The sequence below is a fragment of the Anarhichas minor genome, unplaced genomic scaffold, assembly GCF_050575085.1.
Source record: "Anarhichas minor isolate MPS153535 unplaced genomic scaffold, ASM5057508v1 ptg000024l, whole genome shotgun sequence".
NCBI lineage: Eukaryota > Metazoa > Chordata > Actinopteri > Perciformes > Anarhichadidae > Anarhichas > Anarhichas minor.
Genome location: NW_027466470.1, coordinates 10,963,713 through 10,984,218, shown reverse-complemented (window position 1 = coordinate 10,984,218; position 20,506 = coordinate 10,963,713). Strand labels below are relative to the sequence as shown.

The 20,506-nt window shown below is 41.9% G+C and overlaps 4 protein-coding genes across 6 annotated transcripts; 2 read left to right on the top strand and 2 right to left on the bottom strand.

Annotated features, from left to right (window-relative positions):
* Positions 1-379: 379 nt before the first annotated feature.
* LOC142956020 (nuclear autoantigenic sperm protein-like) lies at positions 380-4,559 on the bottom strand. Its single transcript, XM_076097305.1, has 14 exons — positions 4,453-4,559; positions 4,222-4,332; positions 3,999-4,079; positions 3,802-3,905; positions 3,330-3,689; positions 3,155-3,228; positions 2,987-3,069; positions 2,100-2,173; positions 1,766-1,954; positions 1,513-1,688; positions 1,196-1,267; positions 965-1,045; positions 745-875; positions 380-577 (listed from the first exon to the last, which is right to left on the bottom strand). The coding sequence occupies exons 2-14, from the start codon at positions 4,320-4,322 to the stop codon at positions 571-573; spliced, it is 1,533 nt and encodes a 510-aa protein (XP_075953420.1). The 5' UTR covers positions 4,323-4,332; positions 4,453-4,559; the 3' UTR covers positions 380-570.
* Positions 4,560-7,574: 3,015 nt separating this feature from the next.
* prdx1 (peroxiredoxin 1) lies at positions 7,575-11,303 on the top strand. 2 transcript variants are annotated; one of them, XM_076097159.1, is made up of 6 exons: positions 7,575-7,726; positions 8,836-8,952; positions 9,167-9,320; positions 9,411-9,533; positions 9,733-9,863; positions 10,854-11,303. In XM_076097159.1, the coding sequence occupies exons 2-6, from the start codon at positions 8,847-8,849 to the stop codon at positions 10,934-10,936; spliced, it is 597 nt and encodes a 198-aa protein (XP_075953274.1). In that variant the 5' UTR covers positions 7,575-7,726; positions 8,836-8,846; the 3' UTR covers positions 10,937-11,303. The 2 variants fall into 2 exon arrangements, with proteins under 2 accessions (XP_075953274.1, XP_075953275.1); XM_076097160.1 differs by having other exon boundaries at positions 7,619-7,726; positions 8,840-8,952.
* Positions 11,304-11,447: 144 nt separating this feature from the next.
* On the top strand, positions 11,448-15,238 carry zte38 (zebrafish testis-expressed 38). Its single transcript, XM_076097157.1, has 12 exons — positions 11,448-12,648; positions 12,863-13,007; positions 13,297-13,360; positions 13,527-13,563; positions 13,655-13,675; positions 13,767-13,793; positions 13,891-13,958; positions 14,038-14,186; positions 14,273-14,505; positions 14,624-14,672; positions 14,751-14,791; positions 14,937-15,238. Exons 1-12 carry the CDS (start codon positions 12,598-12,600, stop codon positions 14,982-14,984), a joined length of 933 nt encoding a protein of 310 aa, XP_075953272.1. The 5' UTR covers positions 11,448-12,597; the 3' UTR covers positions 14,985-15,238.
* On the bottom strand, positions 15,032-20,312 carry aldh9a1b (aldehyde dehydrogenase 9 family, member A1b). Of its 2 annotated transcripts, XM_076097155.1 has the most exons (12): positions 20,162-20,312; positions 19,703-19,927; positions 18,768-18,913; positions 18,497-18,626; positions 18,237-18,371; positions 17,379-17,575; positions 17,061-17,201; positions 16,782-16,970; positions 16,613-16,700; positions 16,277-16,418; positions 15,999-16,111; positions 15,032-15,799 (listed from the first exon to the last, which is right to left on the bottom strand). In XM_076097155.1, the coding sequence occupies exons 2-12, from the start codon at positions 19,881-19,883 to the stop codon at positions 15,705-15,707; spliced, it is 1,557 nt and encodes a 518-aa protein (XP_075953270.1). In that variant the 5' UTR covers positions 19,884-19,927; positions 20,162-20,312; the 3' UTR covers positions 15,032-15,704. The 2 variants fall into 2 exon arrangements, with proteins under 2 accessions (XP_075953270.1, XP_075953271.1); XM_076097156.1 differs by lacking the exons at positions 18,768-18,913; positions 20,162-20,312 and having other exon boundaries at positions 19,703-19,862.
* Positions 20,313-20,506: the final 194 nt, after the last annotated feature.

Genomic DNA, 20,506 nt, shown 5'->3' with positions numbered 1-20,506 from the left:
AACTATTACACACCTGTTTTATTCAACCATTTCTTTATTGAAGCAGATTTGACAGATGCTGGAAGATATTCAAATAAAGGGATGAAAAAGTATAAAATAGCTATAATTGTTCATTGTCTGAGTGATGCCTCATTTGTATTTACCACTTGCAGCCTTCTGCAAAGTCAGTAAGCCCCCGAGGGTTTAAAGCTTTAGAGGAGACGTTGGGATTGGGCCCCAGAGCCACCATGTTCGCATTAATACTTTATAGTTAAAGCTCCACAGTGAAGTTAGACGCAACATTTTGAACACAGGATGTTGTAGCCACATTGTTCATCAGAAAACAGGTCAATAGTTTTGTTCAGCTTAATTATACAGAATGAGCAACTCATTCAAAAACCAGAGTACAATCAAACAAGGTTTATTAAAGAACACTCTTAATTCAACGTTAAAGGTTACATAGTTAACACCGACATCACAGCAGGCATAGAAAAAGTCACATATCTACAGCAGCAAACAAGTGGAGCGACAGTAAGAGCTCGTCGTGCTGGTGAATCTCTTCACGGGCGGAGGGAAATAAAAAGTCCATCTTCACTGGCTGGAAGAGAAAATGAGTTGAAGTTAAGACTCAAACAGAAGAAAACAAATGTACATTAAAGCTCTGGAGTTATTGGAGACTTCTTTTGAGCTATAAATGGTTGAAGCTAAACAGTATTCTGGAGAAGTTGGGGCCATGAAGACCTCATCCAACACTGCGTCTCTCACCTCTTGACTTCCATACTGTCAGCGCGTCCGTTAGTGTCTCCGTTGGCTTTGTGGACATCGTTAGTCTGTCCGTCATCCTGCTTCACCTTCTTCACCAGCCCCTCCTTCACCGGACTCTCCTCGGGTTTCCTCTGAAACAGACACGTTCATGCAAATAAGACAAAATCTGATACGCAATTCATTTTTAGATTCTGTTAAAAAAAACATCGAGCTCCCTCACCTTCTTCCTGACCAGGTGGGAGATGTCCGAGACTGCAGCTTTGGAGGCGTGTCCGCTGGTAGAGCCGACTACGATGGTCGACTGTGTGGAGGACAAAATCCAAGACGTGTCACTACTTAGCCAGAGTGACAATGTTTAAGCCAAACCAAACATTCCTCTGTAGGCGATACCAAACACAGAGCGGCCCATCATCATTTCTTTACTACAGATGCTTCAGAGTGTGAGACTTACCGTTGAGCTGGATGAGGCGTCACCGTTCTGCACAGTGGAGGCGGGGAATGCAGAGGAAGTGGAGCCTCCGTCCTGACAGGAACATTAAATGAAGTCACACTCAAGTATACAATTGGTCCTGTTGACTCACACCTGCAACAACTCTAAAGTTTATAGTAGAGTACATCATATGTGGATCTTCTAGTTTAAAAATGATATTGCATATTCCATTGGCTTCTTCTACAGCACTATTACTATGCAAAACCATAATCTATACGCGTCTGAAATACCTACATCGTGACATGACAAACCACGCCCCCTTTCCATCCCTAACCTACCAGTGCACCCTTCCCATCCTCCTCAGCAGCCGTGCTCGTCATCTTCAGGCCCTCGGTGGCGTCCTCCACCTTCTCCTGGATCTCCGGCAGCAGAGCCTTCAGCTCCTCCATCTCCTTCCTCTCCTCTGGCAGAGCATCCGGAGCCTCAGCCTTGTCGAGCAGCTCCTGCAGTTTGTCTGCCGGACAAAGTGGAAACGTCAGCACACGGCAGTGGTCACAATCGGCTGAAAACACGGCGGCCGAGCCCGCTTACCCAGTCTGCTCTTGATGACGGAGATGGAGCTCTTGAGCTCCTCGATGGCCCGGCTGTACTGGACGTCTAAGCTGTAGGTCAGACCGAGATGGTAGTGCGTCTCGGCCAGCAGGCGGCTGTCTGAGTCCAGGTGCTTCACCTGCAGCTTCAGACACTCCCGGAAATCCTCCAACGCCTGAGTGTAATTTCCTGGAAGACAGGCAGCAACTCAAGACACTTCTCAACGAGGAAATAAGAACAATTTAAAAACGGGCTCAGTGTTTCAGGCACGTGTGTTTTGTTAAAAGTTACTCTGCAGTCTGATAATCTGATTCATTGGGGGATCTGTTAGTACCTGATTCAGAAGAAACTTCACCCAGTTTCAAGTGAGCCTGGGCTGCCATGAGTTGATCCTCTTTGGTCTCTTTCCTTGTTAAAAAAAGGAAGCATAAGTCAACATGGAGGCTGTAGCTTAGAGACCATAACATTCAGATCGTCTCCATCATGGCTCAGTACACAGCTGGTGTCTCTGTAGGAAATTTGGGTTTAGAACTATGTTTTAGGAAATTATAATAGAAGTGTTTAATGATTCATAAATAAGAAATCATAATTAGAAGTGCCTTGGAATACATAATTAGAAGATTCATGATTGTAGAAGTGTTTTAGAATTTGTAGTTACAAGTGATTTGTAGTTAGAAGTGTATCTTAGTAGAATTTGTAGCACCTTTAGCTCTATGCTTGTGAAGGTTTTTGCCAAAAGTTGCAAATCTTTATCTTTATATAGAATGTTTACCATAGAAGTGTTAAGCCATAAAAGACAGTCATTGAATGTTTTAAACTGTAAAGAATAGTATGTTGGGAGTAAGGGACAGATAGATTTCTAGACAGGCAATTACAGGTCATACCCGTGCGAGGGTCCTGCGAGGAGGAGGAGGAGCCAACTGGATTTAGCCAATAGGAACTACGGACATTATGGGAGGTTTTTTGAACTATGTAAGGCGGCGGATAAAGAAATTCCGGTCTCTTGCTCCTGTACCACTGGGTGGGAGGTAACGACTTTTGGGGTGAGCAGGTCATATTCGGTGTAACTGTAAATGATGTACTCCACTATGCAATTGTTTTACCATGAGAGGTATTAAATGCTTTGTTTATAATTGAAACCGGTTCTCTTTGTGTAAGAGGCTGGATTACATGCGGTTTCCACACAGTCTAGAGGTTCCATGAACCTAACATCTCCATTACCTTTTGTAGATGACTTTAGCTACTTCCAACATCTCCCAGGCGAGCTGCAGGTTCCCCACCTCCTCCTCCTCCTCGTCACTGTCCTGAACACACACGATCATAGATTTAAGATCTGACACTTAAAAATCACCCAGCATCATCACGTCATTCTGACGTGTGGTCAAGTACCTTTTCAGCAGCACCGCCTTCTTCGCCTTGCTCTTCAGCCTCCATTTCTGCATCATCATCTTCCTCCTCGCCATCTGAAAAATCAATAACGTGTTCAGATAAACTGGGCAGCGCATCATTACAACCATCAGAAAGCCATTTGCAATCAAAGTCTGTAGTTGAAGAGAAAAGTCACCTTCTGTTTCCTCTTTCTTATCAGCCGATTTGTTCTGGGCTTCCGTGTCCTCATCTTTATCACATTTGCTGTTGTTTTCCTCATCTTTCTCTGGAGTGTTTTGTTGCTCTTCACCAGCGTCAGCCTTCTCTGCGTCGCCCTTCTTCTCTGCGTCACCGTGCTTCTTCTCCCCGTCGCCCTGCTTCCCTTCGTTCTTCTTCTCCCCGTCGCCCTGCTTCCCTTCGTTCTTCTTCTCCCCGTCGCCCTGCTTCCCTTCGTTCTTCTTCTCCCCGTCGCCCTGCTTCTCCGCGTCGTCGCCTTCGTTCTTCTTCTCTGCCATGGCGTCATACACCTGCACCCTCAGCTCATCTCTGGTCTTCTCTGTTGAAGTTGGAGGGGACAGTTAGGAGGAGCAGTGGAACAGCTTCCCTGATAAAAAAAAAACAAGCCCAAGTAGAAAAGGCTCTCATTACATTTAAAATGACTCCCTCACCATCAATGTTTTCTGTGCTGTCAACGTTTGAGTCTTTGGGTTTTTCTTCATCCTCCTCTTCTGGTACTCCTTCCAGAGCATTACCAAGGACCGAGTTCTCCATCCTACAACAACAGCATCAGTTAGGTCTACATTCTCACAAATTCCTTAAAATGCAGAATGACCAATACAGCCACGCACAAGACTGTAGACCTTACCGTGCCAAATCCAGCAGCGCTTTACCACACCAGAAGAAAGCCTCTCCACACTCGTCTGCTGTGTCTCCATACTTTTTAGCCCTGAAAAGAGACAAATTAAGTCATAATGTCAGATTATAATCAGTAGGAAGGCGCTTCTTTGTGTTAGTTTAAAGCCCGTCAGCTGTCTGACTTAATATAATGTGTTTGAAGCTTCTTTCTATCGTCTCCTCGTTAAACTCACAGCATACCGCAGGCCTCTTGCAGGGCGCTCACCGCCTCCACCACCTTTCCCATCACCAGGTGCTTCTTGCCCGAGCCGATTAGCTTGTTGGCCTCCTCCATGTTTGATAAACTGGACAGACAGAAAACTCCTTTTAAACCAGACTTTAACCAAATAAATCAGTTGGGCCCGTACATCTTCACAAATGTTAACTTCCTGTGTGAAAGTCTTATATTGAACAAAATGGTATACCTTCTCCGAGAGATAGCGAGTGAAACGTTAAAAAGCGGTGTTCGGCAGCTCGTCCCTCCTGGTGCTCAGAGTTACTACTCCGTTGTTTCAATTTGGCGCGAAATATTCCTGCCTTTTCCGGTCGATTTCCGTGTTCGTAAACTAGCGCGGGATAATTCTTAAAGGCACAGAGCAAAGCTAGACCAATACGAGTTGAGTGCAAGAGTGCTACATCTGCCACTATAGTGTTCAAAATTAAATAAACATCATATTATAAAATCATTCATTGAAGCAATACTGACAAAAACAGTTTATTATTTTAAAAAAAAGTGAAATAATCAGTACATGTTTGACAAAAAACGCCTTTTATGATTATAGTTGATTTAATTCTGATTTAATTTTGAAAACCAGTCTGTTAAAACAACATTTTATCTACTTCTGATTTTTTTTTTCACTCACATAATTTTTATTTCATTTCAGCTGTTTTTCTTCTAAATGTATTTTTTTCTGTTAAGGCAAACAAGGCCGAGCCAGTTAAATTGATTATTGATAAGGCCTGCACGAGTAGACCTGCAATCATCTGTTATTGTGAGAAGAATAAGGATGAAATAACATTTCATATGTATGTAAGTGTACAAATGTAGGCTATATGATTCTTTACATGTCATTTATTTTGTATTTTATATGATACTGAGCATTTTGGGTGTCCATAACTACTAGGCCTAACTGTATGCAATTGTTTTATTAAAGCTGTTCAGTATAATATAATACAAATTAGGTGGTGAATGAATGTATGTGTGTGTCGTGCTGCTGCGATGTCCTGCTGTGAGGGACAGGGATCAACCAGCTCCCCTCTGAACACCTCCTGCTGGCTCCACCGTGTCCCTGCCTCGTCAACACAAGTCTGGACCTGGCATCCAATCAACCTCACACTGAGACAACCGCACTCAACCTTCCTCACATCATCAGAGGCAACAGCTATAATTTCCCAGTAAAATCCACCAGCAGAGCAAACCACAGCTCGTTTAGTTCACATTTCGAGGCAATCAGTTTGAGAGGGAATCTTCTCGGGGGAATTTATTTTTGGTAAAAATCAATATTGCTGAAGGTTGAAGGCTTTACAAAACATGTTTCATTGTTTGCCATAGTCTATATTGTGAACTCATTCACTGGTAAAGAGGGCAAGAGTATATTTGTATCTTTAAATACAAGACATTTTGGGTCATTCACGTATTTGCTTTCTTGCCGAGAGTTAGATAAGAGGATTGATACACTCTCATGTTTAAGAGTGGAGCAAACTTCTCTAATTCTCAGCAAGAAAGGGAATTAGCATTTTCCAAAATGTCAAATATTGCTTTTTATTTCATTTAATTCCATGTCAATAACACAACAGAAGTACATTTCAGTGGTAAAACATTCTCAACTGGTTCAAGTTTTTAATTTCATGTACAAATTTAATTTAATTTTACTCCGAAAGGAATTGAAACACTTTGCATTACTCTTTGATATCTGTTGCTTCCATCTGTTGGGCGTGTTAGAGCTTATAACCAACACACCTTTGATGAACACCCCACACAGCAGTGATGCATGCACCATCAATCCACCGCAGAAGCCTTTTAACATGTTGTATACCCTCATGTTAATGAATTTGGGGACACAGAACTGCTTTAAATAACCAATGTTAGCACCAGTATTTTTCACAATTTTTTTCATCCGTTTAAACTGTTTTTGATCATTTGCATGGCTGGATGTGACCACGATGAGGGACACACAAGTGCCTTTCAAACATCCTTGCAGTGGAGTAGATGCACTAATTATGTGCATATTGTGAAACGGCTGTTGAACACGGGGATACGTTTGATGACTAGCCCACCATGGAGCTTCTAACAGGAGGTTATTGTGTGGCCCCCTCTTATCTGGCCCTTGATGCGGTGCCCATGGCTACGGCATGCAAAGACATCGCTTGGTGACAGCGGAGAAAAGAGGCTGGAAAGGAGGGGCTGTTTGAGCAGATAACATCCTCTGTCTCTCCAGGTTATAGACTCAGGTGCAATAATGCAAAATAAGGTGTTCTTAATAAATTATATATATCTTATTTATAACATACTCTCTTTGTAAGAAACTGCTCCCAGTGTGACAATGCAGATACAGAGGCTGGTGTTCCTCAGCCTCGTCATTGAGTCAATATGGCAGTGGCCAGGAGGAAATGAAAAAGGCCTCCTGCAGCCAACAGGATAGTACAAGGTGTTGCAACAGTGCACCACCCACATGTGTCACTGTAAATACAGAAGAGCTTTGTAGTAGATTCAGGAAAAATGGAGGAAACTGGCCCATGTAATGGTCTTATGGAGCTAAATATAATGAACAATATTTAAACTGTAATGGTCACAGTCTATCATTAATATAAATGAAGTACATTGAATTTGTTGTAGTTTCTGTTATGGGGAACTCCTGTTTCTAGTATGGAAATTAGTTCCCTCAGTTTCCTCTGAAATGCACTCTGGTGACAACAATTCACCATCATAATGTAGAAAAACACTTCAATGTAGAATGTGAGCTCACGTTTGTCTTCTTATATGTCTGAGGGTCAGTTCACAGACGAGATGAAAGAATGTGGGTTTTATGAGGTAGGGTTTTATTTCCTGAGCGGGAAAGTTAATCATTGATAAGGCACTCACACTCTGCAACAGAGAGCAATGTAAAGGTGTTGTTTAATGTCTAATCATGATGACAACTGACTGGCTCTGCATCCTGGAAGAGGTTGGGTCATATGATGAAACCTCATGACTCCTGCATGCCTGTCAACTTGGATCAGGGAACTACAAGTCGTTAAAAACCAGCTGTGTTTTATTTTAGATTAATAGATTCAGTGTTGTGCATCACAACCGGCTGTAGAACTAATTCAGGTTGCCCTGATTACTGAAGATGGAGGAAGTATATGGAGGCCAGGTGTCCCACAGGGATTATTATAAATAAGTGTGAGACTTTGAAAATGAAGTGTGGAGAATGTTTCCTGTGGGCCACTCCTTCTGTCGGTCTCCTCCTCCTCCTCTTTGATTTCATGGGGTTTCACAAGAGCACAACATTTCCCCAGAAAAGTCATAAGGAAAAGTGCAAAGTCATGATGTGTAGTGGGAAATTGGTTAAGACTGGATCTCTGGACCGACTGAAGGCGCCTGTAGTCACGTTCTGACAGAAGTATCGCGAGAAGTGAGCCTGGTATATATTCCCTCACTCGAGTCTGCCAGTCCTCGCACTCTCTTGTGTCTGTTGGTGTGGTGTGCGAAGAACTGAGGTATGTGTTATACAATGTATTCAATTATGTTTTTATTATGCTCTTTTGCTAGTTTGTTTTCTATCAGTTTTTTGTTTTAGTTTCGTAGCGTTAGCTGCAGGATTTACAGTTCAACAAGTGGGTTTTTTACGAATTCATTTTCTTGTTCATTCTGGAAAACCGACGCGGTTTTAAAAGTAGCGATTTGAGAGTTAGAGAAAATGATCATTTGTTGTTTTGTTTTTGTTGACTGGAAGTTTCCACTGACAGAAAGGACTAAGTTACGGTTGATGGCAGAGTGGATGGTCCGGAGATATAACTCAAACCTCAGGAGAAATGTTTAGTGCTGCTGTTGTTGATGAAACAACATTGTTGTAGATATCCATATGCGGAAACACCTGTTCATTTAAAAAAAGAGAAGAAGTGGAAAAGGTTCATAGGTTTCGGTTGTTGCCAGTTTAAATGCTTGGTGCTTAATATCGATCACTTTTGTTGCTTCACCTTTTGATTATTAGGACAATAATGAAAATGATGTCAACAGATATTTTGTTCTGACCAACAGTTAAAATCCTAAAGGAATTCATAATAGAGAAACTATAGAAGGGAATGTTTGGTGTTGTTGCTTGAACAATCTCCTTTAAGTCAATCCATTATCAAAATACTTTTGATATGACGATTAATTGATTACCAACTATTTGATAAGTTGATCAAATTTTGTTTGCGAACGTTATAAACAATTTCTGGCACCAGCTTCTCAAATGTGATGATTTGATGTTTTTCTATGTTACTTCATAGCTGAATTAATATGCTTAGGTTTTAAACTGTCACCGTGGGCTCTGGAAAACAGATATCTGCATTTTTCACTTTCATTATTTACAATCAATTACTTGATTAATCCAGATAATAATCAGCAGATGAGTTGTTTTGTGGAAATCGTAATTAGTTGCAGCCCTCGAGCTCACAGTGCTTTTCATACGAGACAAAAAAGTCTATAAGAGACAAACGTTTTTTGTCTTGCAAATGAGGAAGGGTCTCGGTTTATCCACGATTGTACACACAAAAGAAACGATGCACAGCTGTGATTATGAGAAGCGATTGTGTAACACATCGACCTGTTTCCTGTTGTCCAGTTAGACTGAAGATGGCTGCAGGCAAAGCACAAATTGGAAATCTGGCTCCAGACTTCACGGCGAAGGCGGTGATGCCAGACGGACAGTTCCAGGACCTGAAGCTTTCCGACTACAGAGGTACACCTCAACCTGTGTCTCCTGTGAAGGACAGGCTTTGATGACGCTCTCTTCTGGACTATGATCCACTGCTGCTTTGTGATTCCCGCAATGTATCTAATAGACCTTCATTTACACTACTGAAGACTAGTATGAATGAGCCTTTAATTACCGCAGGTCCATTGTGACATTACAAACGCAATAGATGTATCTGTTTTCTTTTCCTTTGGTGCAGGGAAATATGTCGTCTTTTTCTTCTATCCGCTGGACTTCACCTTTGTTTGTCCAACTGAGATCATCGCTTTCAGCGACGCTTCTGACGACTTCAAGAAGATCGGCTGTGAGGTCATCGCCGCCTCTGTCGACTCCCACTTCTCCCATTTTGCATGGTAGTTACAAGCTTTACCTTTTACACACGTTGATTGTGTGGATTCACTCTGGCAAACGTGTCCTCTTTTTTGGGGTTTATGCTCTCAAAGGGTCAACACACCACGAAAGCAGGGCGGTCTGGGTGCCATGAAGATCCCCATGGTGTCTGACACACGGCGCACCATCTCCACAGACTACGGCGTCCTGAAGGAGGATGAGGGCATTGCCTACAGGTGGGTTTAACAATGTGGAGTTTCATAAAGATTAGAAACATTAAAACCAGCTGGAGGGAGATGGCACACTTTTCTTTACATATAATTAAATGCACCGACCTAAAGACGTTTCAGGCAGTGACTGGGACAACATGAACTTTCCTGCGTTCACTTATTACGTCTTTGCAGACTCGTGAACGGCTCTTTCTCTCTACTTCAGGGGTCTGTTCATCATTGACGACAAGGGCGTCCTGAGACAGATCACCATCAACGACCTCCCAGTTGGACGCTCTGTTGAAGAGACCATGCGTTTGGTCCAAGCCTTTCAGTTCACTGACAAACACGGAGAAGGTAAGTTACTGCTGTAATGTACTGCAGACCTTAAAGGGACAGTGTGTAGGGCTTCCTGGTGACAGATTGCAACCAACTGAATACCCCTCCGGCCTCCGCTCACCTCTCCCTTTAACACGAGCTGCCGAGTGCAAAACTGTGGAAACGCCATTCGCCTCGCTCAGAGGCCATCCTTACCGTAATGACACTACTTCAGGTGCAACGTAATTCAGACGGCGGTTGGTTGTACCACGGTTTTGCTCTCTGCAGCTCAAGTTACAGTCGTGTCACAAGCATGAACTACGGTGGCCTTCACGTAACGTAACAACGTGGACACACCCTCTCTAGAGCCAGTGTTTGGTTTGTCCATTCTGGGCTACTGTACATGGTGGACTCCGTGCAGAGGACCCGCTCTCTATGTTGATGTAAAGGACTCATTCTACGCTAATGAAAACATAGTTATGACTTTTATATTACATTTCTACTCATAAATCCCCCGTAATGCCACACACTGGCCCTTTAAAGTATGTGACGTATTTTTTTTGTGTCCTTTAGCATATAACATTAGTTTATTAAACCCTTCTGTTGCTGTAAGGTTTTTGAAATGTGCTATGCTGTGAGTGATATAATTACTCTCACCTTGCTCTTCACGACCCAAATATGGTAATGATGATAACTTAACAAAGGTTAAGTTATCATCATTATATTATTTTGGATCCAAAGTTTCCAAAATAGTTTTTGCGACATACATGTCAGACAGGTCAAAGACCGTAAAAGGGTTTATTCAAATTCAATATTTAATATTCTTATCAGTGCTGATGTTCATGTGAACTGAGAAATGAATGTAGAAAGGAGGACAATACATTTCATTATGAGACCAAACATTTGATGCATTTCCCTGCTTCAAACCAAAGGTATCAGAGGTTATATACACTGTATATGTGCGTCATATTGGCAGATGTCTTTGTTTCGTCTACCGGGCCAGGACTCATTACAGGCTTATCTTTTCAGTCTGCCCAGCCGGCTGGAAACCAGGAAGTGACACCATCAAACCGGACGTCCAGAAGAGCAAAGACTTCTTCTCCAAGCAGTAACAAGCCCAGAGTCTGCAGCCTGCTGTAGGAGATTACATTTCCAGAGAACCAGCCGCTGTGCCTGTGGAGGAGGAGTTAGGAGACAGTTTCTGTTGTCAACATGCTGTGTGTGTGTGTTCAGTCGTCTGTAGAGTGAATATTGCACTTATGACCAAAGTATATCATTGTGTAATTATGTTGTGGTAATGTATGCTATTTTTACTGTCAGGCTGAGCTAAATGTCTGTTTGGTCTTTCATGTCATTCCTTACTATTGTTAACATACAAATGAAGCCACAAGCACATCTCTAAATTCTGTCGTGCTTTTTTTTTTTTTACAGTGAACAACACATTTCATCGGAAATAAAGAAGTTAATAATTGTCCTAAAGGAACATATTTAATTCAAACATCACAAAGGGAATGTTGGGATGTTTTTGATGGTGTTAGCAGTATCTAACAAGTCAGGTATATGTTTTTATGTGTACTTTCAAAATAGCACAGCATTGCGGTACTATGATTATTTTATATTTATCACAACTATTGCCTCAGTGAACAATTACAACACATAGTGAAACAAATAAAGGTGGAAGATAAACTCCAGTCTTAAGTATCCTAAATAAGATTGAGGCTTGTGCTGAATTATGTCCACGTAAAACATTGCGACACTGAGTAATGTGTGAAGTTTAAAATACATTAGCTTTCCCTCACGGGTTACCAGATGCTTACTTGTTTGCTCAATGCTCCTGCACACTGCCACACACAGGTGTTTTCACTTAATTTGGCTGATTAGTCCTCTCATTACTATCGCATATGAGCGTCGACTCGACAGGTTTGATTGACATCTCCTCAACTCTACTGTTTTAATTCACCTGTTGGGACAGAACAACCCCTAACTTTGACTTTTCTAAATATATGTAGTTCAGTGACCTCAACATAGCTCCACCCCACATTTTAACTTTACCTGAAAAGACCCCTGAGAGATAGACTTTTATTCTTTATTATAAAACTTCACAGCAGAGGTTTTTCCTTTCTATAGGGTGAAAATGAATAATCATAAATCATGACTGTGTTCAGGGCCCTGTATTGTGCATTGTTGACTGGCACCCTTAAATCAAACGGGGCCACCATTAATATCATTCATTACACCTGTGTTGTTGCTGCTAACTGAGAAGTACCTCTGGTAGTAAATTAACTCTTAAAGTATTTAACTTAAATTAATAAATTAGATGTTAATGTTAATTCATGGAAGTGGATTAAGTGCAGAAAAAGCCGTTATTGTCTCATGGAAAGGTAATATCCATATCTTATTCATTCAATCCTGATGATTACGTCATATAAAGACATATTAAATATATATTTACAAATGGACTTCCGGTCATTTATGTAGAGGGAGACGGCGATACTTTTGGCGGGAAAGACCAACTACGATATCCTGGCTAATGTTTGAGTAATTATACCGTTTGAGTAACTTTAACCTGAACTTTAACTTAAACCTGTTTAGACTTGAGATAGGCTTTTCAAGACAGCATAGAGCAACATATTACAATATTTATGTGAGGAAAGGTGCCATTACTGACGTTATAGTTTAGTTCTGCGTTAGCTTGATGCTGGTGTAGCCTGTCGTCATATTTGGTTAATTAACCGTTAGCTTTAGAGATCCCTCAGCTCCAGAGGAGGAGAACATGGCCGCTGGGAAGATGTGCACCAGGAAGACTAAAGAGGAAACAGCCGAGGTTTGACCACACAACACATACAAGCAAACGACAACATGTTTATGAGTTGATTTAACGCGTTTCTGCGTTTTATAAATCTATGTTTATCATGATTATCAAGTCTCTGGGGGACACTTGACGTGGACAACTGCGCCATCGTGTGGTCCAATTTAGTCAAGATGTTTTCTCCTGTTTCTCAACGTCTTTATTTATCTGTTTTAAATCTGTTTTAAAGTGGACCGGGTTGTTCCTGAAGGACTTGAAAACACAGCAAGAGTCCCTCGTCTTCGTGAAGAGGATGATGGCTGTGGCGGTCTCCTCCATCACCTACCTCAGGGGGATTTTTCCAGAGGATGCCTACAGATCCAGATATCTGGAAGGTGACCACAGATGACCACACATGACCATAAATACCATAAATATAGTTTAGGATAAATAAGGAACATTCATGCATGTTCATAAGAATAAACCTAATGCAATATCAGGACTCGTTTTTACACATTTCATTAGTTTTTAACTGTGTTTTTCGACATAGTAATTTCAGCCTTATTGGAAACCTAGAAACCTGTAAAAATAACTTGACAGGGTGATGGTGGTAAACGTTGCTCATTATCAGTAACTAATACATGGTTTTTCAAAACCTTTTTTGTTTTTTTGCCATTTCACCAGATTTGTGCATCAAAGTTTTGCGTGAGGACTGCAACACCGCTGGTGCCAGCAAAGTTGTTAAATGGTAACTATAATATTCCTGCTCTAATGCTTCCAGAACACACAGCAGTGATTTGGTCTCGCTGAGCACCAGGAGTAAGAAGTGGGCAGTGATGATCAGCACTAGGTGGCTGAAGGACATTTCCTTTCCTAACTGATGTCTTCATCCTGTTTAATCTCTTCTGTTCCAGGATGATGGGCTGCTTTGATGCTTTAGAGAAGCAGTTTGTAAGTGCATCCGTGAACACTTTTAATTTGTAATGTTTCATCCATACTGCTACTTTTTTTTAATTGTTGTTCAACGTTGTCCTCTTAACAGCTCCAGATTGTATTCATCGGGGTAAGAAAATTAAGTCGCTACAGCAACATTTATAGTTAACACATTGCTTACAAAACAGAGCAGTGACTCTGTACATGTTTTTGCAATCTAGGTCTACACCAATCCAGATGAACCAAATGTAAGTTGGCCCCGAAAATACTGAAAAATGATTTTAAGATTTTGAATAGAAACACACTATTCTGTCAAATCGTAATTCCACATTTCTCCCTTTGCAGTGCATCATTGAGTCCTACCAGTTCAAATTCAAATACACTGAGAAGGGACCAGAGATGGACATCCTCAGGTTTGGATAGAGTTTCTATGTTTGCATAGATGTGTTGGATGAAGCCTCCATATGTGATGATGACTCTGTGAAACCACAGGAACAACGATGTGAAGATCCAGGTGACGCTGGAGGACACCAAGAGAGCCTCGGTGCTGCTCATCAGGAAGCTCTTCCTGCTCATGCAGAACCTGGATGTCCTCCCCAACGACGTGTACCTCACCATGAAGCTCTACTATTATGACGACGGTAAGATGCGTTAATGTCTCTTAAGACTCTAGCGTCATTTCTTGGGTCGCACACTGTGAACGTCTCCTCCTGCTCTCCTTTCAAAGTCACCCCAGCTGACTACCAACCACCGGGCTTCAAGGAGGGCGAATGTGACAGCCTCTGGTTCGAAGGCATGGCTGTGCACTTCAAGGTGGGCGAGGTGCAGACGGCATTTCACACCTTGAGAGTGCGCGTGTCAGCGGAACAAGGCCGGCTGGAGAAGCTTCAAGAAGGGAACCATCTGAAGGAGACCAAGCAGGTTTCTCAGAGCAATCCTCAAGAGAGGAAAAGGGTCACGGTGGGTGCAGAAAGATCTAGCTCATTCCTGATCAGTCTTTGTCAGTTCTCCCATGTAACAAGGTTATTTTTGTAGCTGGTTAGTTTGCTGCAAGTTTGTTATAATTGTCTGGTTACAGGATCCTCGTGAGGATACATACGACGAAGAGGATCTACCTTCTGAAGATGGTACGTCTGTGCTGCAACCGTTACAAAACTGTGAAAATACATCAAAAGGTTTACACTGTTAACTTTTCCTTCTAACAGAGTCTGCACAGTTCAAGAAACCTAAAAGACCCCTCGCAAAGGTATAGTTGTACTAGAGGCACGATTACACAGTGGAAACCTCTCATACGGATCACTATATTTCAATTGTTATAATCATTTTTAGAGAATACGATATATGATACAATGCAAACTTGACAGGTGATTGTTTCTTTTTGTCTATCGTAGAGAAAGGCAGCTGCCAGAAATCTGTCAAGGAAGAAAAGAAGGATTTAGACATTACACAAAACAAAAGCTCCAACAGTAATGTGAACACAAACATGAATTATTTCTTCATTTTATTGAAATGTTAAACACAGTTTTATGTTATGTTACAATATATTTGACATGAAAATGTGTCAAGACTGGTTCCGTACATAATTATTTTTCCCACCAGGCAGGATGTTACTGTCTAGTTCTAATTCAAACATTGTACAAAAAGCAGAAATGAACTGAACAATCTCGATTAATTAAATCAATACATCATTCAAGGGGCTCAATTTGTTTTGTATTTTGTGTTTATAAAAATATATTGATCAAGAAATACAGCTCGACTTGTAAACCCTTCTCTGTTGTGAAGTACAACTCTGTAAAACTGTTGTTTTGCACATGGGCGACAAAATATATCAAGTGAGAAAACATACAGTGCAAATGATCACAGTATCACAGTAGAGCTGAAATCAATCAAGGTTCAGCAACGATCTTTCATTTGATCCATTTCACACATGATAACTTTGATTCAAATGTGTTTTAAGATTCCTGCTATTCTACACAGCTAGTTGCTGCAGACTGCTTCAGTATTACATTTATTTCACATTATACAGTACAGACTTGCGCTCCTCTGATTCAGGCGTGTTCCTCATCACTTTGAGCTCTTTCCCTGAAGTGTTGTTCTGGTCCAGACCGTCGGTTTCAGTCTCTGGGTCACTGTCACATGTTCCTCTCGATGAGCGTGTCCTAGAAGAGGCTGTCCACGTCTCCCATCTCCACAAACACCGTCTTCAGCTGGGAGTAGTATTCCACCGTCACCTGTCCGTTCTCGCGCCCTATGCCTGGTGAATGTGGAGATTACAAGGAATAAAAGGAAGTACTCCAAACAATGATCAGATTAGCTACTGATGTTATTTTGTGATGGTGATGTATAAGAAACATATCACAAATAACACCTCTATAGTGCTTCAAGCAGACTGAAATGATTTTAATAAAAATAGATAACAGGCCAGTGGCGTCTGGCTTCTGGTCCGTCTGTACCTGACATTTTGAAGCCTCCAAAAGGAACCTCCACTGGAGTGATGTTGTAGTTGTTGATGAAACAGGAACCAGCCTTGAGGTGTTCCACAACACGATGGGCTCGCCTCACGTCCCTACACAAGTTGTGTGTTCATTTTAATAATATTTACACATCTATCAATTGTTACATTTCACTGAAACTATTGGTCATTTTGCTGCCTTCAACTTAAATCTAGATTCTTTAAGTTTCAAGACAATCATGGTTCAAAAGTCTTATTTACTAGTGAGGTCGCCCTCACCTGGTGAAAACTCCTGCAGCCAGACCCATGGTGGTGTCATTGGCTCGCAGCAGCACCTCCTCTTCTGTCTCAAAGGACAACACAGACATGACGGGACCGAAGATCTCCTCCTTCACACAGGTCATCTCATCTGTGCAGTCGCCTGAACGAGGAACAAAAGAAAAGGACAAACACACAAAGTCACCTATCCAGACTGTATTCAAGTCAAGATGAATCCCCTTAAATCTTTGTGATGTTGCAGCCAGAGTTAGAAAAGAGGTAAAATAGGTTGCAGCACTGTACCAAAGAGTAAAAATGTGCATCATCTGAATCCCCCTTGATTCATGGAGGTCTTACCCAATACACATGGAGTCATGTAGTATCCACCTCTGAGTTTGGGATCTGATGGTACAAAAGCTTCACCTCCGCACAGCACTGTAGCTCCCTACAAACAGAACAATTTACAAAAAGGTCTCATTAAAGTTGCTGCACAAGAAGCAAAATGAATTATTAGGACGAGTCTTACCTCTTTCTTTGCCTGATCAACAAAGGAGAGGACTTTTTCCAGGTGTGGCCGGTTGACCAGCGCTCCCATTCGTGTGCTCTCCAGTAGTGGGTCTCCTATCTGGATGGCCCGTGTCCTCTTCACCACCTCCTCCACAAACTCAGGCAGAATATCCTTCTGGACAAAGACCCTTGTACCATTGCTGCAGACCTGTTGTTACATTTAAATCAAATATAATATGCTTTAATTTGTAGATGGGTCACATGTTGTGTCAGCATATTAAAAATATACAACATCTACCTGGCCTTGAGACAGGAAGTTGGCCATCAGAGCTCCCCTCACAGCGTTCTCCAGATCGCTGTCCTGAAAGATGAGCAGAGGAGATTTCCCCCCAAGCTCCAGAGTCACCGGCTTCACCCCCTTAGAGGCCATCTCCATAATCTGTGGGTCACATGGAAGAATAACCATCGATTGTTCTGCTCACATTTAGGATCTACAAATCCTAAATCTAGGGAATCAATCAGTTGTGTTTACTATTTAATACGCTGCGCTATTAAAACCAGTCAAAGTTGACCCGGTGTGTCGATTTTTAAGTTCTACAGTGTAAATAGCACCGACCTTCTTGCCCGTGGCCACACTCCCGGTGAAGGACACCTTGGCGACGTCTGGGTGGTGGCAGAGTAAGCTGCCGGTCTCCTGGCCGCCTTGCACCACGTTCAGCAGCCCCTCTGGAGCTCCGGCCGCGGCATAGATCTCTGCCAGCATGACCGCTGTCACAGGCGTCACTGGGGACGGCTTGAACACCATGGAGTTGCCTATTTTAGACGACAGACAACAGAGTAAGACCCATTGTTTGACTTATCGAATCAACGAGAAAGCACTCAGAGATCAGACTGATGTCAAGTCAGCACAATAAGGCACATACATCAGCTGTGGTTTTAGGATAATACTTCAATTTGGAATGTTAGGGCTTATTACATCAGAAAATTATGCAATTTGTGCAAAGAAACAGACTTATGACCACTGGGATGTGACCATTAAAACACATTATGTTGCTGTAGTGCCATCTACAGGTGAAAAGCCTTTACATTTTTCAGGATTGCTAAGAGTAAATGTGTGTTTAAACTTGGCTGCAATTGCAAAGTAAGTTTAAGGGGGTGAGTTGTAGCAGTTTATAAGCCTAATAATTCAAACCTAAAAGAATTTGGAGACCAACTAAAGAAAAATGACAAAGAAAAACAAAAACAAACCGATTCATCCAATATCCCAAAACCGTGAAACCTTTTCCTACTGTAAAGACTTACTGTTGAGGAGTTAAATGAATGCTTTAACATGTGGACATTGTGGTGTTATCAAACCAAAAACCCCTAAACCTTTTTCTAAATTCTTAAGAAATGTCACTGAATCCCTTAAAAGGTAGTTTTTGAGATATTCCGCTGAATAAAAAAAAACATAAACTTTAGTAGTATCCTTTACCACAGGCCAGGGCTGGAGCTGATTTCCAGGAAGCGATCTGGAAAGGATAATTCCAAGCACCAATGCCGACACACACTCCCAGAGGCTCCCTGCGGGTGTAGGCAAAGGATCCTCCAGCCAACTGGACATGCTGGCCTGGACAAAAAGAAGGCAAAAGTATTTTGTAAAAACAGGTATAAAAAGGTGACATTTTTAAGCTTTTTGTTAAAAAGAAAGTGCAGACAGTGTAAATGTAAATAATATATTGCATATGTACCAACCTGCTAGGGTGCTAGCCAGCGCAGCATAGTACTCTATACACAGTCTGGCAGAGTCCACATCCAGACGGGCCTCTGTGATGGACTTCCCATTGTTGACCACCTCCATTTCAGCTATCTCCTCTCTCCTGCTCTGAACATGAGAGAGGAGTAAGTGTAATACCTACTCTTTAGATCTTTGTTATGCTAAGTTTGGGAGGACCTCTGTCAAATCACAGACACACTGAATGATTTTGGAAACCAGGGGTAGCAAATGAACCAAACAGAAAGACACCTCAATGATACGAGCAGCTTCTATCATGATCTTCGCCCTCTCCATCCCAGACAATTTGCTCCAATGGCCAAACGCCGACTCGGCAGCCTTCACAGCCTGATCTACCTCCACAGCACCACACGGCTCCAAATGGCACAAGACTCGCCCTGCACAGTGAAACACGTGATGGTGACTACAGTGAGGTACACAGGTTAAGTATAAAACATGCTTGTTCATTTAGCTTTTACTGGTTCAAAGTCATCCTTTAATAAAGACGAGGCCTGTAAAATACTAAATGCAGCATGGCATTGACACTCTCTTTTCCGGGATGAGTGATAAGATAAGAAGCTTACTTTTGTCTGAAGAGTGGGCTGCACACAAGTTGTGTACTAACGTTAGCTCAAATGGAGTCTGCATTAAAACTAGGAACCAAGCCACAAAGAGCCTAAAAATCAAAACCATCATATTGACTCTGATGAAGACACAGTCGTGTTGAAATGTCTGTTTGCACAATTAAAGGCTTTCCCTTGAACGTTTGCTGACCTCGAGCTGAGAAGCACCTGATTCAGCTGCATACTGCGCAGAGAACCGTGTTTCAGACATTAAGATCGATAAGACTGAAAAATCTGCAGTGTACCACAAAAGCTATAGTAGCTATTGAGCGGCTATATTGCCCACTGAAGCTGGTCAGGGGCCATAACTGCTTGCACAAGATTGTGGCCACGTGTGACTACATGGATATGTGCACAAGCATGTAAATGTGAGAGTGTGTTGCTGAAAATAAAAAAGCATGTGTGCAAAGTTGACTTTCCTTGAATAAGTAAATGTCATAAATGGAAAATATATAATGTAGCTAAATAGACTGTCAGAAAAGTCAATATAACATAACAAAATACATTATATTGTGCTCACAGGTCAGATGCCACCAGACAGCGTCAATATTTGTGTGGTTTTACCTGTTGCAGGTTCGTAAACATGTTCCTTGTTACATGTCTCTGGGCTCGTCTGTCTCTTCCCAGCCCAGAAGTTCAGCGGGACCTTGACGTCCACTGACCCCGAGGAGACGCATCGTACCGCGGCCGCGAGAGGAGCCGCAGCAGCGGGCAGCCGCAGGGACGCAGCGAGCCTCTGGAGCATAACGTCACTCCAAGTGGCTCTTTTGCTTGAAGTTTAGCCGTTAACTGGAAAACATTCATGCTGCTGGTAAACGTAATGTAACACCGTCCCTTCATTTAACTAAACAAAACCGACAACATTAACGTCAGAAAACGTCAAAAGGAGTTTCACGCGACTAACGGTTAACAGTTTAAAGTTAGCGACAACAAGTGTATAAAACTGTTAACGTGCAGACTTCTTTTTCCTCGCTTTGTCATTTGTTATGTTTCACAATTGTCTTTAACTCTGCAAAAACTTACTTGCAAGCGTCTTCCCAACTGGTGCGTGTTTTAAGGTTATAACTCTAACTTTAACGTAAATAACTGTTAACTGTTCATAAACGCTAATGTTCGGTCCGCGACATGAGTTTGCTGTTGAGCAACCAGGAGGCGGAACAAGTGAAATATGACCGTTGCTGGAGTCTAGCAGCCATCAATGCGTAACGGACGGTTGGTTAGTTTCCCTGTCAATCACAAAAAAAAAGAAATATAAAGGTAATAGCTACAAATTACTTATTTAATCGAATATAAACTTTAACGTCAACCTATGCTGAAAAAAATACATGTAAATAAATTTATGTAAAAAATATGTAGATTCATTGTCGA